General features: G+C 43.1%; 1 protein-coding gene across 2 annotated transcripts in view; it reads right to left on the reverse strand.

The window, feature by feature from the left end:
* Positions 1-24001, reverse strand: part of samd11 (sterile alpha motif domain containing 11) — a 51915-nt gene that overhangs the window by 23095 nt on the left and 4819 nt on the right. For both annotated transcript variants that reach the window (XM_070840232.1, XM_070840230.1), the window contains exons 3-4: positions 14305-14480; positions 5932-6041 (exon numbers count right to left, since the gene is read on the reverse strand). In XM_070840232.1, coding sequence (XP_070696333.1) covers positions 5932-6041; positions 14305-14480 — 286 coding nt within the window. The remainder of the gene's footprint in view (positions 1-5931; positions 6042-14304; positions 14481-24001) is intronic.

A 24001-nucleotide genomic window follows, 5' to 3' on the forward strand; every position in this document is an offset into this window, starting at 1 on the left:
ACGCTCCCTTTTAATGCTCAACCCTGAGCTCTGCTAGCGTCTATGCTAACCCTTTCACTCCCACTAACACTGCTTACAGTGAAGTTTGCTACCCGGGGCCTTTCCCTATCACCTGCTTATTAATATGGTTGGAGAATTAGAATCATATGGAGTCAAGAGTTTTATATTAGCTGCAAGGCTGTGATTTTAACAGTCAAAGGAAACCAGTATTTAAAAGCAAATTGCATTAGCTGCTATGGTATAGTCCCCTATTTTTGCTATTCCTGGTCATCAAATAGTCTACAGGTCAACTTTTTTACCGACCTAACACACAATATTATATCCTCTACCTCACGTTCTCTTTGCTTTTTAACCTCCTCCTTATCTGCCGTTCTACCCACTGAGAGAAAAGAGGGATGAAAACCATGGGATGGATAGAGAAAGAGGAAACAGCAGGACCTAAACCACTTCTCTTTCATATGACACCACCGGTGCGAACCATCAGGCAAGGGAGCATTCCTCTCTTTCTTACTCTCTGGTTTCCTCTCCTCCGTCAAACTTCAGTCCTCTTCCTCTCCTCTCTCCATCCCATGGAGCGTGGTGACAGCTCAGACAGCCAGACTCCTTAATTCCTCTCTTACTCCGTTAATCTGTCATCTTTATCAGGCCGGGGGAGGGGGGGATGTGCGGAGAGAAGGGGGGGAGTGACAGGCGGGGACGTGGGGTGGGCCGCCAGCCGCAGCCCCCCGATCAATCTCCACATTACAGCTGACAGAATGGTGCTAATAACTTATTGATCCCCCCTCCGTGCGCCGGGGCCTCCGCCGGCCCTGAAAGCCCTGCCATTGATTGGCTTACAGGCCGATGCAGCTGGAAGAGGGAGGGGAGGAGGGGGGAGGGATGGGGGTGGGTGATTGAGATGGGGAGAGAGGCGCTTCTGCTTGCACTGAGGGGAGGATGCACCACTTCCAACACGTGCAAATGTACAAACACAGTAAAGGCCTGTCCACACCAGAAAAAGGATAACCATGACAGTAACTATAAATATATGGTTTTAACAATCATTGTTACTCAAGAGGCGAAGTCAGTGCCACAGCTTTAATGACAACAGTGGTGGACACTATGGTTGGGTTCACTTTCAGAGCAATTTGACTGACAGCCAATCAAAACTCATCTGAGGATTTATAGGCAAAACATTTTACAGTCGTCATTGCTGATGGGGTCTCTCAAGTTATTTTAGTTGTCACTGACGTCCTCTTTGATTATGACCAGGATACCATCAAATTGATGCTGACTCCATTTAAAGTATGAATAAACTAAGTGTTGGATTCTCTTAGCTCCTCACGTCTTTGAAGAATTTTGTGAACCCACTCCCTTCTGTTTTTCTTTTTTTTTTCTCTTTCCAGCAGTAACAGGTCCTCAATATCCATTTCCCGGCATTTCACAGCTGGAGCGCACAGCACGTGCTGTTTACAGAACATCATCGTTCATCAGCGTGGAAGCTCACATCGTTATCATTACAGTTATCTTTCTTACTGTGGATGACCCGCAACGCTGCTCCATAAACTGTTCCACTGTTCGTCATGTTCTATGTCTTTACAGGAAGAGAGAAATGTGAGAGAAAGACTGTAATGTGTACTGTGAAGTGACTAAAATACGGCTGACCTTAAAGTGAAAATCTGTAACATTGTCATACAAATAAATGTCCATTTTTAAACACTGTTATGTAACACAACAAAAACTAAACCTACAGGCTATTTACTCAAGCGTTTGTTTTTGTCATTCTGAAGGCCTTCTGTCGGGTCCAGTAGGCCCGTCCTGTGAAAATAAAAGATAGCACTGTTGCATCACCATTTACTTTTGAGTTTGTAAAAAAGGTGTTTCTGGCCTGAGCACACCTCCAAACAAAATACTTCCAATGAGGAAATTCAAATTAACAAAAGTACATCTATGTTTTTCTTTTTATCTCCTGGAGTCTCCTGCCATCCTTAAATGTACAGCCTTCTTTGTCTAATCTTTCCATATCCGTCATCCCAGCGTTCATCTGTCGTCTTCTTTTGCAAGGCCACTGTTCATGCCAATGTATGCATATTAATATTCTTATCAAAACAATGCTGATGTGACAGGTTATAAAAGACTTTTAAAGTTTTAAAAGTGTCAATAAATAATTCTGTTGCAATTTATCTATAATGGAAGAAGCATTATCACAAGTTCACTAACGGATGTCTCTCCTGACAACGTAGCTACTACATTATTTTACTTTGATAACAGGGAAATCTGATTCTACCTAAGTGTTACTTAGCTATACAATACTCTAAACACCAGAGATGAACAGAACAAAGTAGTGGAAAATCAAATTAGAATTTAACGATAAAGGTGTCAAGGTTCTCAATTATTAAGTCATTCTGGTGACATGAAACGCGAGAGAAACAAATACATCAATGACTGTTTAGCTCTAAAAAGATTAAAAAAGCACACACGCACACAAACCAGGACTTTGTGAATTGATACTGCTGTTTGGTGTCCTGTGCTGATTTTAGCTAGCTTTGTATCATTACAATGTGGGTAGGATATGCAAATGGCCAATGTTAAACTTTTCAGAGCCACAGCTGCCGTCTCTCAGCGTTGGCGATTTTTTTTTTTATCAGCGCTGGGGCTGATGTTTGATTGAATAACTGACTTAAAGGTACAGTATGCAGGATTTAGTGGCATCTAGCGGTGTGGTTGCACATTGCAACCAACTGAATATTCCTAGCCTCACCCCTCCCTTAAGAAAAACAACGGCGGCCTTCAACTAAATAATAAGCGTGATCCTCCATTTATCAAAATTCGGGTTCTTAAAAATCTCACAACACAAAATGGTTAGCCAACACCTGCAACAACTTATTCCGCTTCTTCTTTGTCTTCTAACCAGTGCATTCGCGCCACCAAATTCATACTGAAAAAATGCTAAATGTCCTTGGTTTGTCCATTCTGGGCTACTTTAACAACATGGCGAACAATGGACATGATGTGACAACAAGCTGGATGATGAGTGAGGAGCTCTGGCTGCAGGCGGCATGAGGGAAAGCTAAACATTGTTCATTTGCATATACTTCCCGATTTGTACAAAGCCAGTTGAAACTCCGTAAACCGTCCCTTTAAGGGCACTGAAATGAAAAAAAAATAGTACTTGTTTTCACTATCTACTTGGTTACTCATTTTCATCATCAGCGAATTTCCTTTCTTGACAAAAGCATTAATATGTCTTCATGAACAATAATCCAGGGAAGCCATTTTGTTAAGGATGTACAATTACATTCCTATTAAGCAGTGGGATGTTTTGAAATATTTACAACCCACTTTTTGCTCCTGTATGACAGAGCTAATATCATCAGTAATCCTGGAGTGTTTGCTTTTGATTAGTATTGCCTTTCTATGATAATCATGTAATAACAAGCTAGTAATACTTTAAAAGCAGTCCTCACTAACAATCAGCTAAAAAAAAAAAAAAAAAGATCTTGCACAAACACGCTGGGCTGCAGATTCACACGCAAGCAAACATCTAAAACCAGGCATTTAAAAACACACACGGAAAGGTGCACACACTCAAACACACACAAAAATGTGCTCAAGCCCCAAACCACGGCTACAACCCCCAACCACACACACACACCGACAGGCTGTAACTGCCTCTGGGAGTCTGAGTGCAGGGAGCAGAGGAGAGAGTGGCGGTCCAAAAACACCTTATCTGCCTGTTTGAGTCTCCGGTCTGACCGCAGAGCCACGGTTTACAGTCTCCACAGGCAGCCAGACTCTCAGCGTCGGCGCCCCTGCTCTCCCCCTCCTTCCCCCCCTTCCCTCCTCCCTCCCCTTCCCATCTCGCAGAGCCTCTGAATAGCCAGCGGCTGGGGAGCGAGAGAGCGAATGAGGGAGGGAGGGAGGAATGGAGAGAAGGGAAGAGAAGGAGGCAGCCCTCCTGTCTGTCCCTCAGATTTAATTAACGGCCCACTCCGGCGCAGAGACGACCCGGCAAGCCTGCTTCCCTTTCCTCCTGACCCACACACATACACACACATACACAAACACATGGAGCCGTCCGCCGCCATAGCTGCCGCCTGCCCTCCCCTGATACCACCACCGCACTCATTCATCTTTCTTTCCTCTGTCTCTCTATTTCCAAATGTTTCTTCCATCACTGCATCTCTGTCTCTCCATTGCAGACTTTTTTTTCTTCATTTCTTCTTCTGTCTTTAATCCAAGTCTTTCACATTCTCTCCCTCCACAAATCATTGATTAAATACATTTGGAGGGCAAGTCAAATAGGAGAGTTGACTGACAGAACAGAGTAAACACAATATAATAGACAGCGAACGGCGTTTACGGCGTTCATCCATCTCAAAGTCAAATAACCTGCTTCTCTAAAACTTCATACTCATTACACCCGCCTACATATTTGGATGCAAATTTCAACCTGTGTGGATTCTGTGTGGGCGTGCATCTGTATAACTATGTGTTACTTGTGTGTAATTGTGTGTTTGTGAACGTGTGTGCGTCTAATTTCACTGGCAGACAGAATTAGAGCCAGTGGCTGATCGGATTGGACTTGTTTACAGACACGGAGCGAGCCGCTTAGGCAGCCGGTTAAATCTCCCCTTAATGGTCAAACGGACAGATTTTAGGGTCTTGGACCCCCTCTGGCTTAGGCCACACTGTGCTCATCCCCTCCTCCATTACCACCCACCTCTATCCCCTTGTGTCTTCCTCCATTAACAGAACGACTCAGAGCTCTGATTTCTCCATTAAGTTTAGCAGCTGATTAGGCCGGTTATTTGGGTGGAAATCCGTCCCAAACTGGGGGTTTAAGACAGTGGCTGGGCTGGCTGTTGAGCAGTCTAATACCCTCCACCTTCCTCCCACCCTGGCTGATATCACAGGCACCGTATGGACAATTAATCTGGCAGACAGAGGAAATGAGCACACAGAGAGCGGGTATGGAGGTGTTGGGTCTGGGCTGATTACGGCACTTGCTGTGCCTCTGGCTAATGACATAAGAAGGGACCGGGTCAAACCCCGGGCAACAGTGGAGCAAAGATATGGTGTTCACGGATAAAAAGGCAACTCATTTGTTGATTAGGGGTAAATGTATTTGCTTAAATATTGTTTGGATTTGTTTATGGAGTTTGTACAATTCAGCTAATTCTGTTCTCAAGATCAACAATTTACATATATGATTTCCTACAAGCAAAAGTCAGCATAGATAATAGAAGTGTGACTAAGTATTGAAAATATCCTATTTTAAATATGCAATGCTATAATAATGTGAAAAGCTTGTTTGGGTTGCCATTGTTTCTTTCAATCTTACCCTGTTAGGATACAGCGCTACACAAAAATGTCATGAACACAGGTACAATTCACTCAGTGTGGCAGAAACATCCGATACAGTACGTTGATTGCTGAATAGCGTCGTCCGCAGCGGCTGTTTTATCACCATACGTCTTTGATGGTTGCAAAATATCCTCATACAAGCTACTTGACAAATAGCTGTGATTAAATGCTGTCTGTGCTTTGTCTGTAAGCTGGAAGAAAAGCTCTTAGCACGCGCACACCATGGTTCCTCTGCTCACATGAAACTGGATTAATGGCAAACAAAGCTATTTATTCAGAGGTAATTTAAAACAGGGGGTTTAACAAAAATCCTGGAGTGCGGCAGAGAATGTGGGAAGACCATTAAGTAATCAACTTGAGAGCGACCTTCAGGAAAGAGTAATAAGCTTATGTTAAATTCCCCCAATCACACAAATTAAAGTAAATTAAATGGGTAATGGAAGGCTCACGTGTTACTCGTGACGGGTGATATATATCATCAGTCTGGATACAAAGGAAGAAAGAACACTCCTGACAAACCTATGAACACACACACACACACACACACACACACACACGTACGTACATCATCACTGGGGGTCCTACCTGTGTGTCCAGTACTGGTGGTGTGGTCAGAGGCTGACTGGCCCTCGGGCATGCCGTGCTGTCTGGTGTGGTGCAGGTTGGAGATGATTGTAGAGAGGTCACTGTCACGACTGCAGCACAAACACACACAAACAAGAAAGAGAGTTTAAACCCATTTACAGGCAGTCCCAAACAACGCACTACAAACCAGAATGTGAGCAGCAGTGTGTTAATTCATACTATTTCACACACTACTTACCACAGAAATCCTCTATCCAGGGAGCACTGTCCTCTATAAAATGCATTCCTCCACACAGACTCAGCAGCAGCTACAAGTGGCTGTCCTGTCAACTGGCTCTTACCTCTGAGGTGTGTAATACACTCTGACAGACTACCGCATCCAGCACTTTTGGGTCTCATCCCTACTCATCTTCCACACTAAGATGCATTAACGAACATATTCACAACTCATAAGTAGGTTAGCAGCTTAAAACCTGATTATGACTCTTTTTAAACTCAGGCCGCCAACAGCTGTTTCAGAGAAATATGGCAATTGAATAATGCAAAAAGACAGACGATGAATATTTGAGATAAAACGTCATAATAACCAAGCCATGACCATGATCTGGCTGACTTATTAGGAATGAAACATTTAAACAACATCATGAATCTGTGGTATATGACACTGGCATTTTAAAAAATGGTCTTCTTTTCTACTGTCATGCCTACACGTCAACAGTAGGTCCTTGACAGCAGAACTGTCCACAAGAGACTCTCAAACACCCTGTCCTGCCCTTCAGCACCCAAAGGAGGAGCAGGAGGAGGGTTTACAGATTAGGCCCGGATCTGGTTGAAGCCACTTTGCCCTTCCAAATGCTCCACCAGCCGCCTTTCCAACCTCCCTACACCAGTGGACCCACACAACTGTGTCATGGAGGTATTTCATTTGCAATCTGATTACCATCCTGATCGCATTAAAAGGCATAATGATGGGAAATAGGCGCTTAGAATATGAGGGGAGTCTAGCAGCCGTGCAGTACGAGTGCAGTCAGTGTAATGGCAAACAGCTTGTGTGGTAGGAGAGGTACAGAGTTGGATATTCTACCTTTAGCTTTTTGTCTAAATATTATTTACTGTTAAAAGACTGTGACGGACATGCTACGAGGAAGAGCGTTCCTGGGCCCAAAAGAACAGGAAAGCACTGAAAACATGCAGTATTTAGGCATGTCAGTTTGATGGTATCAGCATCCTCTCGTGTCAGCAGGAATCTCGTTTATAGGCTTAACTGGCAACTTTATTGAAAGCAGAATCTATGAAGGGGGTCTGGTATGACACAGCAAGCACAGTTTATGGGACAGAAGCGATGAATGGTTCTTAGCTGCCACCACTATGACGAGGCCACACTGTTTGTGGCTGCTGGATTTGGGTTTTTACAGTCCCATGATTACAGGCTCCTGCTGTAATGTCAGGCTGTCGGTCGCCAAGCTGTTCTCCACACGCTAACAGAAAAAATGAAGGAAGGCATAGAGGGCCTAATGCTGGCCATGCTGGCTTCACTAGTCACCTTTCAGTCACAGAGAACCAATGATTCAGAAAACCGTCTCAGACAAAACAGTCGCCACCGGTTGCTAAGCGAGGAGACGCTTGATTGGACTTTGACTGCAAACTTTTAGAGTAATTACAGACTTCTTCTAAGAAGTCTAACTTGCTAAAATGAGTAGCTATATGTATCTGAGAGCTCAATAGTTTTCTTCAAAAAGAAAATTAGATGCAGGAAAGGTTTTTGTTTAAATTGTGCTTAACGTCATACAATAATGTATCTGCGTCACCGGAGTGACTCCAACAAAACACACAACACACACTGTGAGAAACTGCAGCCAAATCAATCAATCTGCTAGCTGTGTTATAACACCACCCTCTGTCCATCATTTAAAGCGATCACGATAATGCCATCCTGAACTTCCCAGAGAGGTGATGGGGTTATTATCCTGTGGCGAAGTGGCCGCTCTAAGCCATGAACGGCAAGGACATTGTTAGTGAGGTAATTAGCGCACTTTTCCTCAGCTCTCCCGCCTCGGCTTGGGCTAATGAGGGCCTAGCCCTATTCCCACCCACCGCTGCCCTCCCTCCCCCCTCTCGTTCTCTGGGTGGAGGCAAGGTCACACTCAAGCCCTGGAAGATGAAGAGGGGGGTGGGGATGGTGTTTAAAACCCAGTCACCTGAGTCAGCGCTCCCTAAGGAGCTCCTAAGGCTGGGGTTAGCTGGGAAGGACGGGGGCCTGGGAGAGGATCGGGGGTGGAGGAGTGGTTATATTGTGGCTGTTGGGCCTGATAGCTAAGAAGGACATGAGGTGCCTTCTTATCACCCAGGTGCACACCGGAGACAATCATCTCATCCGCAGCTCATCCCTGAACTGGTCAATACCGCCCCTTCATCCCCACCACAGGACAGACACACTGGCCCAGACAGTGGGATAACTAATGTGTGTTAATACCCAGGCTGTCATGGATACTAGTCATATCCAACATTACAGAGATGACACCACGAAGTCTGCATAAGTAATCACATGTTTTTACTAACATCAATATATTGTCTAAAGTTACTAAGTTTTCCTGACTTAGGTCGGCAAATATCTGATCAAAGAATAGAGAAAAAAGCCTCAGGATCAGTTTTGACACTTGACACTTTTTGATAGCGGATGCTTCGGATCCACTCCAGGTAATATCCAGCCTCAACTTCTACTGCTGTTTTCTTTTGGTGTCTTTAAACTATGCGTTTTACACATAAATCACAAATCACTTATCACAGTCCCTTTTATTTATTTATTTATTCATTATTTTGCTACATTCTTACAGTAATTACGCTTTTTATATACTGCTGAATCATGCTCGCCATAAAATGGCCAGTATTTTAGTAAAAACTTGTGTCTGCCAGATCAGTTGTTGGGGCTCTTTCTTTAGTTAAGACAAGGTTGTGCTCCCTTCTATCATTACAGCAGGCATTACTATTCAAAATGGTCCAAACAACATGAAAAGACTCTTCTCCTGGCAGAGGGAGTCAGCACAGTATAAATGCCCAGTAGTGGCCTGCTGTGGCATTGGCACGCGGAGCTGAGGTGGCAGGGCTGGAGGTCACAGCGTGAGCTGGCAGAAGCTAGCAGCCCAGGCACCCTGACGCCATGTCTCACACCACCACTGGGAAAGTGCTGACAGACAGACAGCAGGGAAGTGAAGGTGGAGGAGTGGAGGAGGAGGGGAGAGAGAGCAAGAGAGCAAGAGAGACAGAGAAGAGAGAAAGAGAGACAGGTACTGTGTAACATCTGGTGCTCACAGGTTCACTGTGCTCTCAAGGCAACTGCCCGAACACGAAGCCTACTCCAACCTGCACAGGTGGCCCACAGCAACATTCAAATATACCCAGGCAATATGTAATATTTAACAACCACGTATGGACTTGGGCAAAATGCTGAGAAAAGAGAGAATGGGTAAAGTTTCTCTAAAGCTCCGCAGGAAGAAAAAAAAACATATGACTCAAGTCTTTTATTAAGGAAATATCTATACTTTAGGACACATAAAGCTGAAAGCAGGAATATGGATCTCTTCCGTATACATTTTATGTTTAGTCTTATTCCTTTGCGCAACGGAAACACAATTGTAATGCTGCTCACAGTTGGATCGAAAGGCAACCCACAACTGGGAACTCTGCAAGCAGGGGGGATAATGAATAAATACAGAAATAGATACATAAATAAGTAAGAGTATCCTGGCTTCACTTGGGCTTCACTTTTCCTTGTTGTTCCTCTGCTACACAGGCTGATATGAGGTCGATAAGGCAGCCATGGGAGGGAAGAAAAGTACAAGGGAAATAGAATATATGGTAAGTCCGCCATGCTGCATTTTACATTCTCCTGCACTGAGCCATGCACACACTGCTGGTTTTACTGTTAATTTCTCCCCTGGTTCACACTTTATTTCCTCTCTGGTTTTTGTGATTCTATTGCTTTTGTTGACATTATCTTTCTCTTTGCCCCCATTCAGAATGAAGGCTTTAAGGAACATTTGGATTTTAAAAAAAAGTAAATTATCTGTTGTGTTTACAGTGGATACAACTTTCAAAGACCACTGTTGTACTGGGGATCACGTATGAAAGGCCAAAGCTCTTATTATCTTCAGCTTATTTCAAAATACTGTATGCCAGCACACGGTGAACGGTCAACACGGTGTTCTTCACATGTGGAAATGATGAAGCTCACACTTCAAGTCAATGCCAAATGTGAGACTAAATTGCTGGAACACTGCTGACCATCTTTTTGCTGATTGTCTGTTGGGGAGCAGGGAGTTGATAAAAAAAAAAACCACTGCTCTATGTGACAACAATGAACGTCTTGCTGCTAGCCAACGCCCAATCAACTTCTAAACTGCTGTGACTCTGTTGCCATGATAGATGCATGTAAACAAGGCCAAAAATTCTTGAAGCGGAAAGCTCCTCTAGAAAGCTACAAAACCTCCAAGCTCACTAATTAGTGCTTTAGGGGAGAGCCATTTCCAGTAATTTCACACCGTCCATGACCTCTTACTGGCATAAGGCAATGACACAGTTGTTCAATAAAGCCAGAGGACATAATGTCAAATGCAACAGACATACAGTAGCTAACTCATCAGAAGCAACACTGCGCTTCTCTCTCTTGGTTTTTATGATGCAGATTGAGTATAGCATCCCCATTAACAAGTATGAGCCAATTCTGCTCTGTTTTCATACAGAGAGGAGCGCTTTAAAGGAAAACTGAGAAAACACTGTGATATTAAGGACCAATATCAGATTCTTCTAAATGTTAATGAACATGAGCATCCTCTGTGTGCTTCTAATTTCTCTAATCATCCTCTGATCAGCATGAACCTGCGACAAACACTGCCACAGCACGGCAGTTTTCGTTCAGTTAGCACCAAAGGTCACACTGCTTCAACATTTCATTGGGGTAAAAATCACTATCAAGCAGATAACAGTTCGAGGCTAAAATCAGCTCTGTCTAAATTACACCCACAGTGACTTCTGCTATAACATTGCTGCTGAAGACAGTAACGCCAGTCCAAAGCCAATTACGTGGGATGTTCGTAGGTTATGTTTTTTAGTATGTTACTCGTTTCAATCAGCTTGGTTGGATGGACACAGGACAAGATGGCCTTTAAATGAGGAGACCCAATGTTAGCCTGACAGTCAGACTGTGTTTAACAAAAACTGAACAGCTTGGTGTGTTTTATTCTTTTGATCGTCTGTGGCAAAGATCTGCAGATCTTATGACAGACTCCCTCTTTGTATTTTTTTCTACCAAGTCTGTAATAATACATCCAGCAAATATTTTGTGCCCTTTTGTAGATGGAAGTATTTGCATATGTAAGTGATCAAGTAGCAAATGGTGAAACTGCCTTCGTCTGTTCTGGTGAATGTTAACATTGGGTATATGGTGGATTTTTTTTCTCCTACAGGGTGCAGGCTGAAAGGCAGACGTCGGCGGGTGCAACTTATAAAATCCACGGTGGTTGCCGGGTAATTACCCAGACTCTCAGTCAGCACTTTTCAATCAAAGCCTTGTTATTTAAGGCCAACTGAAACAAACACTCAGGCAGGCTTTGTTTTGCCCTTGAGTGAGTCGCTAAAATAGTAAGTTACTGCCATCAAATATTTAGTCCCTGTGATCAAATTCTTAAATCAGTCCTAACAAATCCAAGTGTCTGCGGAACCAAGACGATAATAAAAAAAAACAGATTTGGTTCCTACATTTGATTTCCTGTGTTTTTCACAGGAACCAAACTAGACTTTGGTTCTGATAACCCAAGACGCTTCCACATACACCCTATGTGATAATGACTATTTAGTTGGCTCCATGACTAGTTGTGCTGTGTTCATAGCAGGATAAGCGCAGATCTATGGAGCACCAAGTAATAATAGTCTGTAAAGCTGGCAACTGTTAACATTAATCTGGTTAAAAGAAGTTGGATGAGAGTGGTGAGCTATGAGAGCAACACTTGTGGATACTGACAGACAAATCCTAATGCTCCTCTTAACAGCTAGCTGAAGTAACCAAACAACCTGCTCTTAAACGTTTGATAAACTAACATTATATATCTATGCACTGAAAAACTGGACTGGAGCAGAAAAACTGAGAGTCCAAAATATCTCCAAATGTAAAGCCACCTGAAGGGAATTTGCTGCATGTGGCATTATGTCAGGATAAAATGGATAAATAATTGCCACGCTGCTTGGACGTGTCCGTGCAGATTAAACTGCAGTTACAGTGGGCAGGTCGCAGCAAACCAAGTGGGTGTGACACTGTGCTGCCGCCAGCCTTGATGATGTGTGGATGAGACAGCACAGATACACTCGCACATGTATACAGAAGCCCTGTATTTTTCACATCCATTGGCCAAATTCAATTTGTTAAGACCCTTCTACGACTCACTTACGAAGCTGCGGTCAATGGAAATCACATTTCCGTGATTGGACATCCCATTATCCCTTTCGTCCAGACCCACACTAGGGGATAAAGCAGGGCTGAGACGGATGCCCAGGACAGACTGGAGCTGCGGCTCCAGCGAGTCCGTCGCCTTTCAAAGGGTAAAAGCCTGACATATTAGTCATAAGTGTTCTTTAAATTCATTATCATTTTAACACGCCAGCGGCACAAGTGTCAGGGGGAGGGGAAGCCCTCTTAAATGAGGTTAGTGGATCCATTTAAAGCTTCACAGTTGCCGTGCTGTCCTCCGTGTCACACGCAAGTATCAAGACATGAAAAACATCCCCTGCTGTAATGAGGTTGCACAAGCTACTTATAATGCAGCCAGGGAATTTCTGAGGTTAATCAATGAGCAGCTTCTGCATTATGTCTGTCCGGAGCCTGTCTGAGTTCTGAATCTGTATATGTACACACCGAGTGTTCACAAATCCGAGAGATGATTATTCCAGTTTGAAAATGTTAATTTCTGACTGTTAATTTCACATGGATGGAGGTACTGCAAATAAAAGAATATAATAATACCATGTTTCTAACAAAGCAGAGTGTACGCCATCAGAGAGAGACAGCGCTGTCCTCAGAGCCCATTTCATTTATCCTAATGAGGCGACCTCACTGTAACCCTGCATGTGTGTGTTTGCATGTATGAAGATATGAACCTGATTACTCACTTGAGTCCAACTAGGTTTTTAGTAAATGCAGTCCACATTTTATGACAAAACCCACTCTAATGTATATACAACTCCTGCACACTTTTCTCCAACCATTATTGTGGAAAGATTTCAGTCTTGACAATTAGTCAAACAGCCATTTACTGATTCGCACTAAATTTGATTTCACGAATGAAGCACAGATATTTCTGTTAACATTTAAGCTGAATTTGAAATACATGTTACCAGTGTTTGTGGTATTATTACTATGGGTTGATTCTGAAAAATAACAATGGCAAACATTGGGGAACATTACTGTTGAGTATTTTGCTTTCTTCCTGGTTTGGTTAAAGTAACTAAAATATGACTATAGTGTGAAAGATGAGGATCCAGAGACTGACAGTTTATGGTGTTTTTGCAGCAGTATATTCTAGTACGTCTTATTAACCTTACTGAATCTCTCCAGGCCTGTTTGTATCGATACTTAAAACCATTTCAAAACCATCTTTACACTTAAGCTGAGAAGTGCAATAACAGGACATGAAAATGTAGAGACTTATAAATGTTTTGTATGAAACGCTCTATGATCTAACCGCTTCTAAGCACAGCACAGGATGGGATGAAGCAGAGTGGTGAAGCAGAGTGGTGACTCAGGTGACTCAGTCATTCAACATCAAGTCAAGGCAGATACACTGAGACTTGGCAGGAGCAACAAAACGCAAACCAACAAACCAATTAACACTTTCACAGCTGAGCGACATCCTTCTATTAGACATCCTACAGCAAAAGCTATTAGTGTATTTTTTAAACACGTTTTCTTTGTCTGTTCGTCTGAGAACGTGTCTGTAACACCTAAAAATTATCCTAAACTCACTTTTGATGAAAATACTACACACATGTCTGGGGTGCCATTCAAAAAAAGTTCTCCTGAAGAGAAAGATCTGAAGAAAAGCAAACTAAACAGAGGACTTATTACTGTTAATTATTTTTAACAAAACTGACACCTCAGAGGTTAGCACGACATTTCTTCTTGTGGTGTTTTCACCTCACAACGCACACATTTTCTGGCAAAATAAAAGCCGAGCCAATGTGCATCTACTAAACTCACAGAGAAAAAAAACAGAAAATGTATAAAGTAAAAAAAAAAAAAGGTAACTGATAATAACATGGGACCAAAACATAAAGCATGCTTGCACTACATTAAAGCGACAGCCATTGTAGTCATAGGTTCCTCACCTCTTTCTCATGATACTGTAATGCAGCTCGTCCTCCTGTTTGATGTGGGCATGATCCCCAGTGGCCCGCTCGCTGCCTTCGCTGTCGTCACTGCTGAAGATGGAGGCCAGCTCCTTCTTGGGCACTCGGTTGGGAGGCAGGGGGATGGTGCGTTTCTCAGCCAAGCGCCCACGGTTCTACACGAGAAGGCACAAAGAAAAAGGGGATACTTTAGCAACAGGATTCATATGTATTTGTGCACATTTTTTGTATTGTACGCAAAGTTTAATCTATCTATAGCATTGTTAGTTGCAACCAGCAGCTCTACAGCTCACTCTGTCAGTTGGTTGATACCACAAAAAGGTGCATAACTTCCAAATGGATTCACAGATTCACACAAGATTTTGTGTAAAGTTTGGCCAAATATACAAGACATAATTTCACATTCACACAGGTAGACAGCATTTTGCATCATAATAATATACGTTAATTTACTCAAAATTATTTCAAAAAATAGCAAACTACTTTAACTTCTTACGTTTGTGCAAAGGGAAGAGTACTGTGCAACACAATAAAAGAATACTTTTCAAGGTTTTCATTTGCACCTTGCCATGGAGGCCAAGTGTCGGGTGTGTAAGTGTGTGAACGCATGCATGCGTAGATGCATTTGTGTACGGGGTTGCAGCTGTTACAAATATGCACTTTTATTTAATTTGCATGTGTCTTTCTTTAAGCTGCAATACGATGAGTTTTTGCTGCAAAATACATACAGGAAAAATCAAGCATCCAATGCAAAAGAATCTTAGTTTTATGTTGAAGTATTGACATGTATTTTTGTGCTCCGTTCTCCTGCTTATTAAACACCTCCTAAAAGAATACATTTAATCAATAATTCCCAACCACTGTCACTTCTGCAGTTGCCAGAGGAGAACATTGAAAGATCGTGGAGTATCTCAACTCAATTTGAAAAAATAGAGATTGCAATTTGATCAAAAAGAATATGTCTATATACTGAGTCAGATTTGACACCTAAGACAACCTGTTAAGTTTATAGAATGGCCCCTCTGCTTGGCTCACTCTGCTGTTGGTTGCTCTCTGTCTCCAGGGCTGCCGACCTATTGGGAGCTTAATCAGTGGCATGGGACACACCTGACCCTGTATGCTCCATGCATATAAAACCAGAGCAGGAGCCAGACCTTGGGTAGATCTCCTTTCACCACACTCTTTTGCGTTGTGGCTTTTGGTTTCCTTTTGTTTGTTTTTACTGCACAACATCCATGTAGCACATTTTCACGCATCCACTCTGCGCACTACTGACTTTACAGATTTCTCCCAACTATGTGTTTGTTTGTTTGTTTTCAGTGTTGCGTTACAAATACATAACTTCATTATACAGTTTACCCATATGTCACCCATTTTTGTCTTGATCTACAAGAAAACAGCAGTCAAGCAGAGGGGTCTAAATAGTTACCCAAAAGTGATGTATAAACAGTTGAAATTAGCTCAAAGCGATGGATAAATGGTTAAAACGGTGATAATAAAAGCAAACTTGCGGAAAGGTTCAGACAATTCAACTGTATGAGGAAAAACTACTGTAACAACATCTACTTTCATGTAAATAATAACATCTAGTCTTAAATCAGTTAAAATAAATGCATTCTAACATGATGGCCAGTCTCAATAAAGAAGTACTTGAGATCATCTGACAGGGCTGTGTGAGTACATCTGACATGAAAACCACTGCATCAAATCATTTAACATAAAGTATTGTTTTAGAATATCTTCATCATTACCCAAAATAATTTACAACCTTGCGGCAAAAACTAGTTCAATGGCAGAGTTGGAAGCGTCAGTGAAGCTGGCACACGTGAGCTACACCTAAACCAAAATAACATAATCTGTAAGATTGACATTCAGCCTTCAGCCAGATATCAGAGTTGTGTGAACCCAAAATCCTTCAATACTCTGTGTCAGATAAACTGGGTATGTCTCCAGTAACAGAGTAACCCCCTTTTCCAAGCTGTTTCTTTCACCAGCACCAAACACGGACTTTTCTACTCTAAAACCAAACTTATAGAGACAAAAGTTGGGTGGTGGATTTAGTGTTTATTCTGCTCCAAAGCTGCCAGGGGTAAACGAAGAAAAGAAGGGATAAAGAGGAGAGTGTGGCCCGAGGGGCGTTAGGAAGTGAAGCTGGGCGACCTTTAATGTGACCTGAAGAGGTCACTGCAGATTAACATGGTCCTGTCACAGAGAGTGAGGGGAGGAGGGGGAGAAAGAGGGGAGAGAAGAGTAGAGGAGGAGCAGAGATGGTTGGGGGGGTGGGGGGGGGGTGGAGAGAGCAGAGGAGAGTCTGAGCTGGGGGAGGAAATTGGAGAAGAGCAAGGAAAGAATAGTTAACAGGGAAGAGAGGGAGAGCAGATGTGGGTTTGTACAGGAGAGAGAAAAGAAAAGGTGAGAAAAAATACAGAAATGAAAGAGAATGTGGTGAGTAAAACATGACAGAGAGAAAGCTCTACAGAAGTAAAGTCTGTCCGGTGTGGAGTGGACTTGGATTTGAAACTATATTCCTCTCTCTCTCTCTCTCTCTCCCTCTCCCTCCATCTCTGCTCTCTCTCTCTCTCTACATCTCTGCTCTCACTCCCGGACGCCTTCAAGCCCCCCAGCTATCCCTTCCACCACACGCAACCTCGCTCTCCACCACTCCTCCCCGCTCCTTCCTTCCCTCGCTCCTTCCATCCCAGGAGGCGCGGCAGCATGAGTGGCAGGCGGGGGCAGGAGGAGGGATTTGGGGGCTCCTAGCCAAGAGGCAAACAGGTGCAGCCCCTCTGGAGTCTCTCAAATGGCAGACATTAAAAAGAGCTGGAGAGGGGGGTGAGACAGAGAAAGATGAAAACATCCCCCAGGATGAGCAGGCCACAGAGTTCTGCACATTTCTCTCCTTTTTCTCCTCCTCTTTTTCATCGTGCCTTGCCAGAAAAGAGGTTTTTCCTCCTTTCTTCTTTCCTGTTGGAGCTTTCTACAAGTTCTGCTTCAGTGTTTGAGGACAGTGGATCACTTTCTGATACTTCTGCTACTTCCACACAAGGCCTCACTGTAGGAAATTAGTGCTGGAGCTCCAATAGAAGGAGGAAACAGGAGCGAAACGTCATGTCGGAACAACACTTTTCCACTGATGCAACCAGTTACATCTGTCAGACACACACATCTGTTAAATACAAATTCTCCACCTCCAAGTCTCTTTATTGCTGTTTTCACATCGTCACACGATTGCACATGCGCAGTACCCTCACCACCTACACACACATGCGCGTGCGCTCTCAAACACACTCGCGCACACACACACCTGTTCCTGTTCCTTAGAATTCCCCTCCAAAGCAGGGGATTTTATTTGGAGCATGCCAGCAATATAGAGTATACAGAAATAGTTTGTCTAAGACCAGTCGTGACTCTGCGTGTGTGTGTGTGAGTGTGTATGAGCGTGTAGACAACCACCCACATGGCCGTGACATACCCAGGCTGACAGCCCCCGTCACTCCCCCCACTCTTCCTCCCTCGTCTCTCCTCCCGGAAAGCCCCGATCCTTTCTTTAGTGGCACTGACGCAGAACTGGGGGTGAGCTCCCACTGCTTCCGGCAACACTTCCGCAGCACGGGGGAGGGCTCTCCGAAACAAAACACGAAGCAAAACACACCCCTGGCAGCCCACGTAGGAGTGCTCAAAGGAAGGGCGCCTGAGTGCTCACGCTCGTACACGCACGCACAGACAGACATGTGTGCACAGAGCTGAGGCAACCTTACTGTGTGTGGTCAACCTCCTTTCAGCCATGGAAAAAAGTCTCTCATAAAAGTCCCACTAAAGCACCTCTATGAATATCACCTCCCACGCTTTCTGTCTGACAGTCAGGCAGCCAAGAAATATATCTGGGCTTCACATTTACACACAAAAAAAAGACACAAATACATACAGACGCACATGCATTGGGACACATAGACCAACTTATTACACAACTTAGACAGATGAAATGGTCATATCGGTACATGACAACCATTCAGAAACAATAAATAAATACTCATTCATTCACATACATATAGTGTAATAATAGGCTACATTAGTTCTCCAATAGATGCAGTAAGCTCTGAGAATAACACGAGAAGTTGAACTTGAAATGCCAAATGATTCAGACAAATTACTGCAAGTTTGACACTGCGCAGGTCACATAACATATTACAGGTCAGATAACATGAGATGCAGACAGCCATGCCTACGTCTTGCCATTACTCAAGAGTATGTACTAGTATGTACAGAGCTTATTTCAGCCAATCTCACACAACACTACTCACTTCCAATACTGCTAGTAGTTGGTATCAACACATTCATATTGCTGCAGTGACTTAAAATCTCTTGCACACTACACGCAATTTAACATTCCACGTCTATTGTAGCTTTTTCACGAATTACACATCTAGTTAGAGCCAGCTAAACATCCAACATTACTTTCACTTGTTTACAAAGAACAATAAAATGATGCTACCTTTTACATCTTTATAACTTTTCTGTTACTGAATAAATGCTTTTTTTTAAAAAAAACATCACTACTGTCTCTTTTTCCAGTTTGGCTCATTTTTACAATGAAAGTAAATTAAAGTCTAATGTGAAAGAAGCTCTCCTGAATTGATTTGAAAAGTGGGGGAGATTTGACATTAATGCGTGAAATTTAACTGGTTTGTAGTAAATCAATGTGGCACTTTTAGCTTTGGTGGACACCCACATCATTTCAGTGCCCACCAAGTCACTCAGGGACATGAATGGAACTGAATGCCCTTTAGTGTGGTAGACTGAGATTTAGCACAGCAGTGGCTGCACTGTAATCTGGACACATGCTAAATTTACTGAGGACAGTCTTAAGAAATGACAAGAAGTCCTTCAATATAGTCTGTTAAAGGCCAAAAAAGCTAACCTGTGTATATTGTCATTTAATAGCAAGATATGGATAATAAAGCATGAATATTAAAAAAAACAGCAAGGGTTTGGTTTTAAAGCAACAAAATGCTCTGGAAGTGAAACATAACACTGGCCAATATCACAGCTACATGTTGGCCAGCACAGGCGTTTAAACACAGGCAGAAATTATAAGGCAATCTAATGTTTTCTCTCTAAATTTATTTCAGACTTTTAAATGAGCTCTAGGTGGAAAAGAGGACTAATAAGTGTGTGTTTTTTTTCCCTCTCCTTGCGTTATTTCCTGAAAGGTGCAGTGCCCTGCCGCTGGCTCCAACCAGCATTAGTGAGCACACACCCACACACACGTACACACACACACTCACATGCACACACACACTCACATGCACACACAGCGGTAGCCGCCCGTGACATTCCTGCAGCTGCGGCGCTCTCTCTCCCTCGCACGCGCCCCCCCAGCGATCTCCCTGGGGGACGAATGCCTAATGAGTCACGCGCCTGTCTGCCGTTACCTCGCAGCATTTGTGTGTGTGTGTGTGTGTGTGTGTGTGTGTGTGTGTGTGGAGGCGGGATGGCGGGCCGACTTGGCGCGAGCACTAGGGTAAAGGGGGAGGGGGATCGAGGAGACGACAGAGAAGCAGAGAGGGAAAAAAAAAAATGAGCGTGAGGAGGGTGGGAGAGGAGGGGGTGAGGCGGTCATTACCATGCTCACATAAGAGCTCTGAAACAAGGCAATAACAAACAATTTGTCTGCTGTGTGTTTGTGTGAGTCTGAAATCCAGTTCGCTGCAAAAAATACAAATTCTTACTTTGTTTAGTCTCACCTCTTTATCTCTGGCTCACCTGCACTGTCACAGGTGCACCTATAAAAGGTGATTAGCCACACATTTGTCAGCTTTCATCAAATTGAGGCACTCGGTATGCAAACACAACCAGTATAACCTGATTACTGTCAATAATCAGATTAAAGTAATAGTCTGATTAAAGTGTTTACATGGTTCACAGTAACCAGATTCCAAGAGTAACCCAATAATAAAGTTTATATGTTGTGTTTGATAGTCAAGATAATGTCTGTGAGGATTTGTAGTCGCCAGTGGAAAGTCTCTTATTAGTGCCAAAGAAAAAGAAGAAAATGGAGAGGCCGAGCTGGTGTTTATTGTTTTTGCTTTGATGAATTCATAGAGCACCTTAATACAATCTCCATTACTTTGTGTTATTTATGACATGAAAGTGGTTTTGCTGTCGTCCCAAAATAATTTCTGTGTTTTCTTTGTCTTCACCACTAGCCATGACGTTATTTGTTTAGAGAAACACCCATTTGCATCCACTGTACTCCATGACCTTTCTGGTGCATGTTCAGAGTCAAAACGATGCGAGAAACCAGACAAAGGCAGACTATGCTGCACAGGCCACCAAAAAACTGGCAAGCCTTTATGTGTGTCTGATCTAGTTAGAGTCAAATTATCAGTGTGCAGGTTAACAAACTTACTGCAAAATCTGCAAGAACAGCAAAGCTCAAGAGCTGCAGTGCATAAATTGCCGCGATGTAATTAGAAACATGTTGAACTCTTCTGGCTTGAAATTATAATGCTCATATAGGCACTTATTTACAGCGGTGGAGGGACAAACACATTTCTCCACCACAAGCATAAACACTCCAGTGCTCTTATACTGCATGGTCATATATACAATATAATCATTTTTAACCAAATTTTTCCCTATTGTCGTGCAAAACCCAATTTATTGCATATTGATGGAAAACTTTCAACTTTTTATAGCATTTCCATATCAATAATGACGCCATTATTAGCAATGAAGCACAGAAGAGCATAAAACATTTCCTGTGACGCCTGATTCAGTTAAAGCTGCAGTGTGTCACATTTTGCAAGTTCTCACTAAAGCAAACACAACTCTTAACATTTTTAAGGGCTTTTTGTTTTGTTGTTCTTGGTTTGCTGTGAAAAAAATAATCAACTGACGATGTAACATGAACACAAATAGAATTTTCTGTCAACAAGTGTCACTCAATAAATCTAAAAATTTTCATTTTACTTTTTCAAAGCATGGATCTCTAACCACACTTTACCATACATACGGATATATCAAAGATATATTACAAAAATCATACATCTTCAGTCAGTTCTACTGGGGTTTCAGATACATTTTGGTTAAAAGGAAGTGATTTAGTCTGATGTTATGATAGATGTTTTCTTCAAGTTTAATATTCTGTTTTGATGTTAAAATACTGCCTGAGTGGCTCCACATGCGGAGCATTATTTCACACGTATTGTACAAAGAGCATTCACAACTTCAAGAAATGCAACTATAAATTCGCTATGTGAGTAGGCACCAACTTCCATCAAGTAAAACTCCTTATAAGTGCAAATGCACTTCATACTTGGCAAAATAAATCTGATTCTGGATAACTCTATGTCTGTCTGTCTGTCTGTCTGTCTGTCTGTCTGTGTGTGTGTGTGTGTGTGTGTGTGTGTGTGTGTGTGTGTGTGTGTGTGTGTGTGTGTGCGTGCGTGCGTGCGTGCGTGCATGGTTTATGTACAGACTTTAGGCAACACTTGGTTGTTCAAGGCCGTGTGAGAGGAAGAAAAAAAGTGAGAAAGCACTGCAGGGCGGACAGGCATGCGACCAAGTCCCCCCCCTCACTCACACACACACACATACACACACACACACACACATGCTCTCCTGCTCTCTCGGTCGGCCCCCACGCGCTGAGCCGAGCGGGCAGTTGCAGCCCAGTGGAGCGGCACAGGGCAAGGGGAGGGGGATAGGGGGAGCGGTAGGGGGAGGGGAGAGGTGCACAGAGGGCGAGAGGCGGCGAGGTGGAGGGGAGGAGGGGGGGCTGCTGGGGCGGCGCTGGGAGGTCAGTGGCGGTGCAGTCAAGCGTGCCAGCGCGCCTCTCGCTCTCCCCTCTCCCTCTAGTTTCTTCCTCTCCCTCCTCCTCCCTCATTCTCCCTCTCTCTCTCTCTGTTTGGATAGGCCCACCGAGGCTGCTGCAGGGGAGCTTCATGCACAGGTAACGACTGGGCTTCCTCTCCCCAGACAAACACGGGGGAGGTGGAGGCTAGCATGAGGATGTGGTTGGTAAATTCAACTGATGCTTTCTCTTGTGTTGGTCCCCACAAAAGTTAAATTTAACAATGATAATGATTAGAATCTCCTGCAGTTCAACACACTTGAAACAGGTTGGAACATCCATTTCGCCGAAGTTTAGACAGATCACACACAACTGCACTCCATTTGTGAGATACAGATATAAATAATGTGAATGATGACCAGCAGTTATGTTGTAGAGGAAAAACCAAGATAGAATCAGATGACTCTTAATTATGCTGTCAAAATGAAACGCAGCCAACAGTTTAGGCTTTACCATTTACCTTTGTTTAAATAGAGGATATACAGGTATACAGATTATGAGAAACTGTAAAATACTGATTAATTTTACTTCCTTGTAGTCCTATATGGAGTATGTGTGTGCTTGTATGAGTGTATTGACAGATGCATGACAGTAAAATGCCTGATGTGGCCAAGCATGCATGCAACTATTAGAGGAAATCACATGGCGAACAAGAAACGCAAACATACTTTTGTCAACACACACATATTGGGAGGAGGGTTTTTAGAAATACTGCTGTTGGCTTTGTCATGATAACCCATATTTGGCTGATAGAAGATGCTCCAACTTATTTTAGCGGGGTCCGCACCCAAACACACATACATCCAGTCATAGAGTTTAAAAACGTTTGCAAACACATACACGTTCAGCTGTCAAGCAGTCAATGGCATCTTGCTGGAATTGACAGTGGAAGCTAAAAGTTGCTAAATTAAACCATTTATTTGAAATGAATTATTCATAGACAGAAAAACAGAGAGATGTGTGTGCACGACTGTTATTGTATTTCTAAATGTGTGGCACACACTCCAATCCATATCGATCTCTATAAGTGAGATTAAGACCCACGGAGAAAAAAGTGATCATTACAGTCCCACTTAATTTCTAATTTGGCCGATACACAAAGAGAGACGCGCACAAATACACTCGACACGACCACAGTTCTGCACACTTCGGGGCCAATGACCGATTCCGGTGTTACCATAGCAACGTGGCCTCAGCAACACGCATTCACGCACGCGTACAAACACAACACATAAAAGAAAATCAGTGTACAGTAGGTAGCTGATCTATGAAGACGACTCACAACAGCTCAACTTCTATTATTTCACTCAATATGGTGCACTTTAATTGTAATTATCTTTTCACCATTAACCCTATTGGAAGTGACATTATGAAAATGTAATGAGATAGATAAGTTATAGGCAAAAGTGTGTTTGTGCGTAGATGTGTGTGAGCGCGTGTGTGTGTGTGTGTGTGTGTGTTTAATTCCACTTTGCAAGAGGAGCCCTTGATTGGAGGAGGTCTTTACGAGCCGGAGGAGGGGAGTGTAATTTCCTCCCGGCCTCCGCCAGTTCCGCTGAAATAACAGAGCAGAGGAAGCCCAGCTCTCCCGGGAGGAGACACACACACATGCACACACAGCAAGCAGGCAAGTCAGCCAGCCATCGCGGGCATACAAATAATCACACACATGCATGCATAAAGGCTCAGATACAAACCAACACATGTGTACGTACAGACTACAACACAAACATACAGAGCTAAGAATAAACTACAGCACAATCTGAAGTATTACACTGTATACATGCAAAAGAATATCATACAGATATCAGACTTCAAACC

Source organism: Pempheris klunzingeri, chromosome 11 (genome assembly GCF_042242105.1).
Source record: "Pempheris klunzingeri isolate RE-2024b chromosome 11, fPemKlu1.hap1, whole genome shotgun sequence".
In the NCBI taxonomy this organism is placed as follows: Eukaryota; Metazoa; Chordata; class Actinopteri; order Acropomatiformes; family Pempheridae; genus Pempheris; species Pempheris klunzingeri.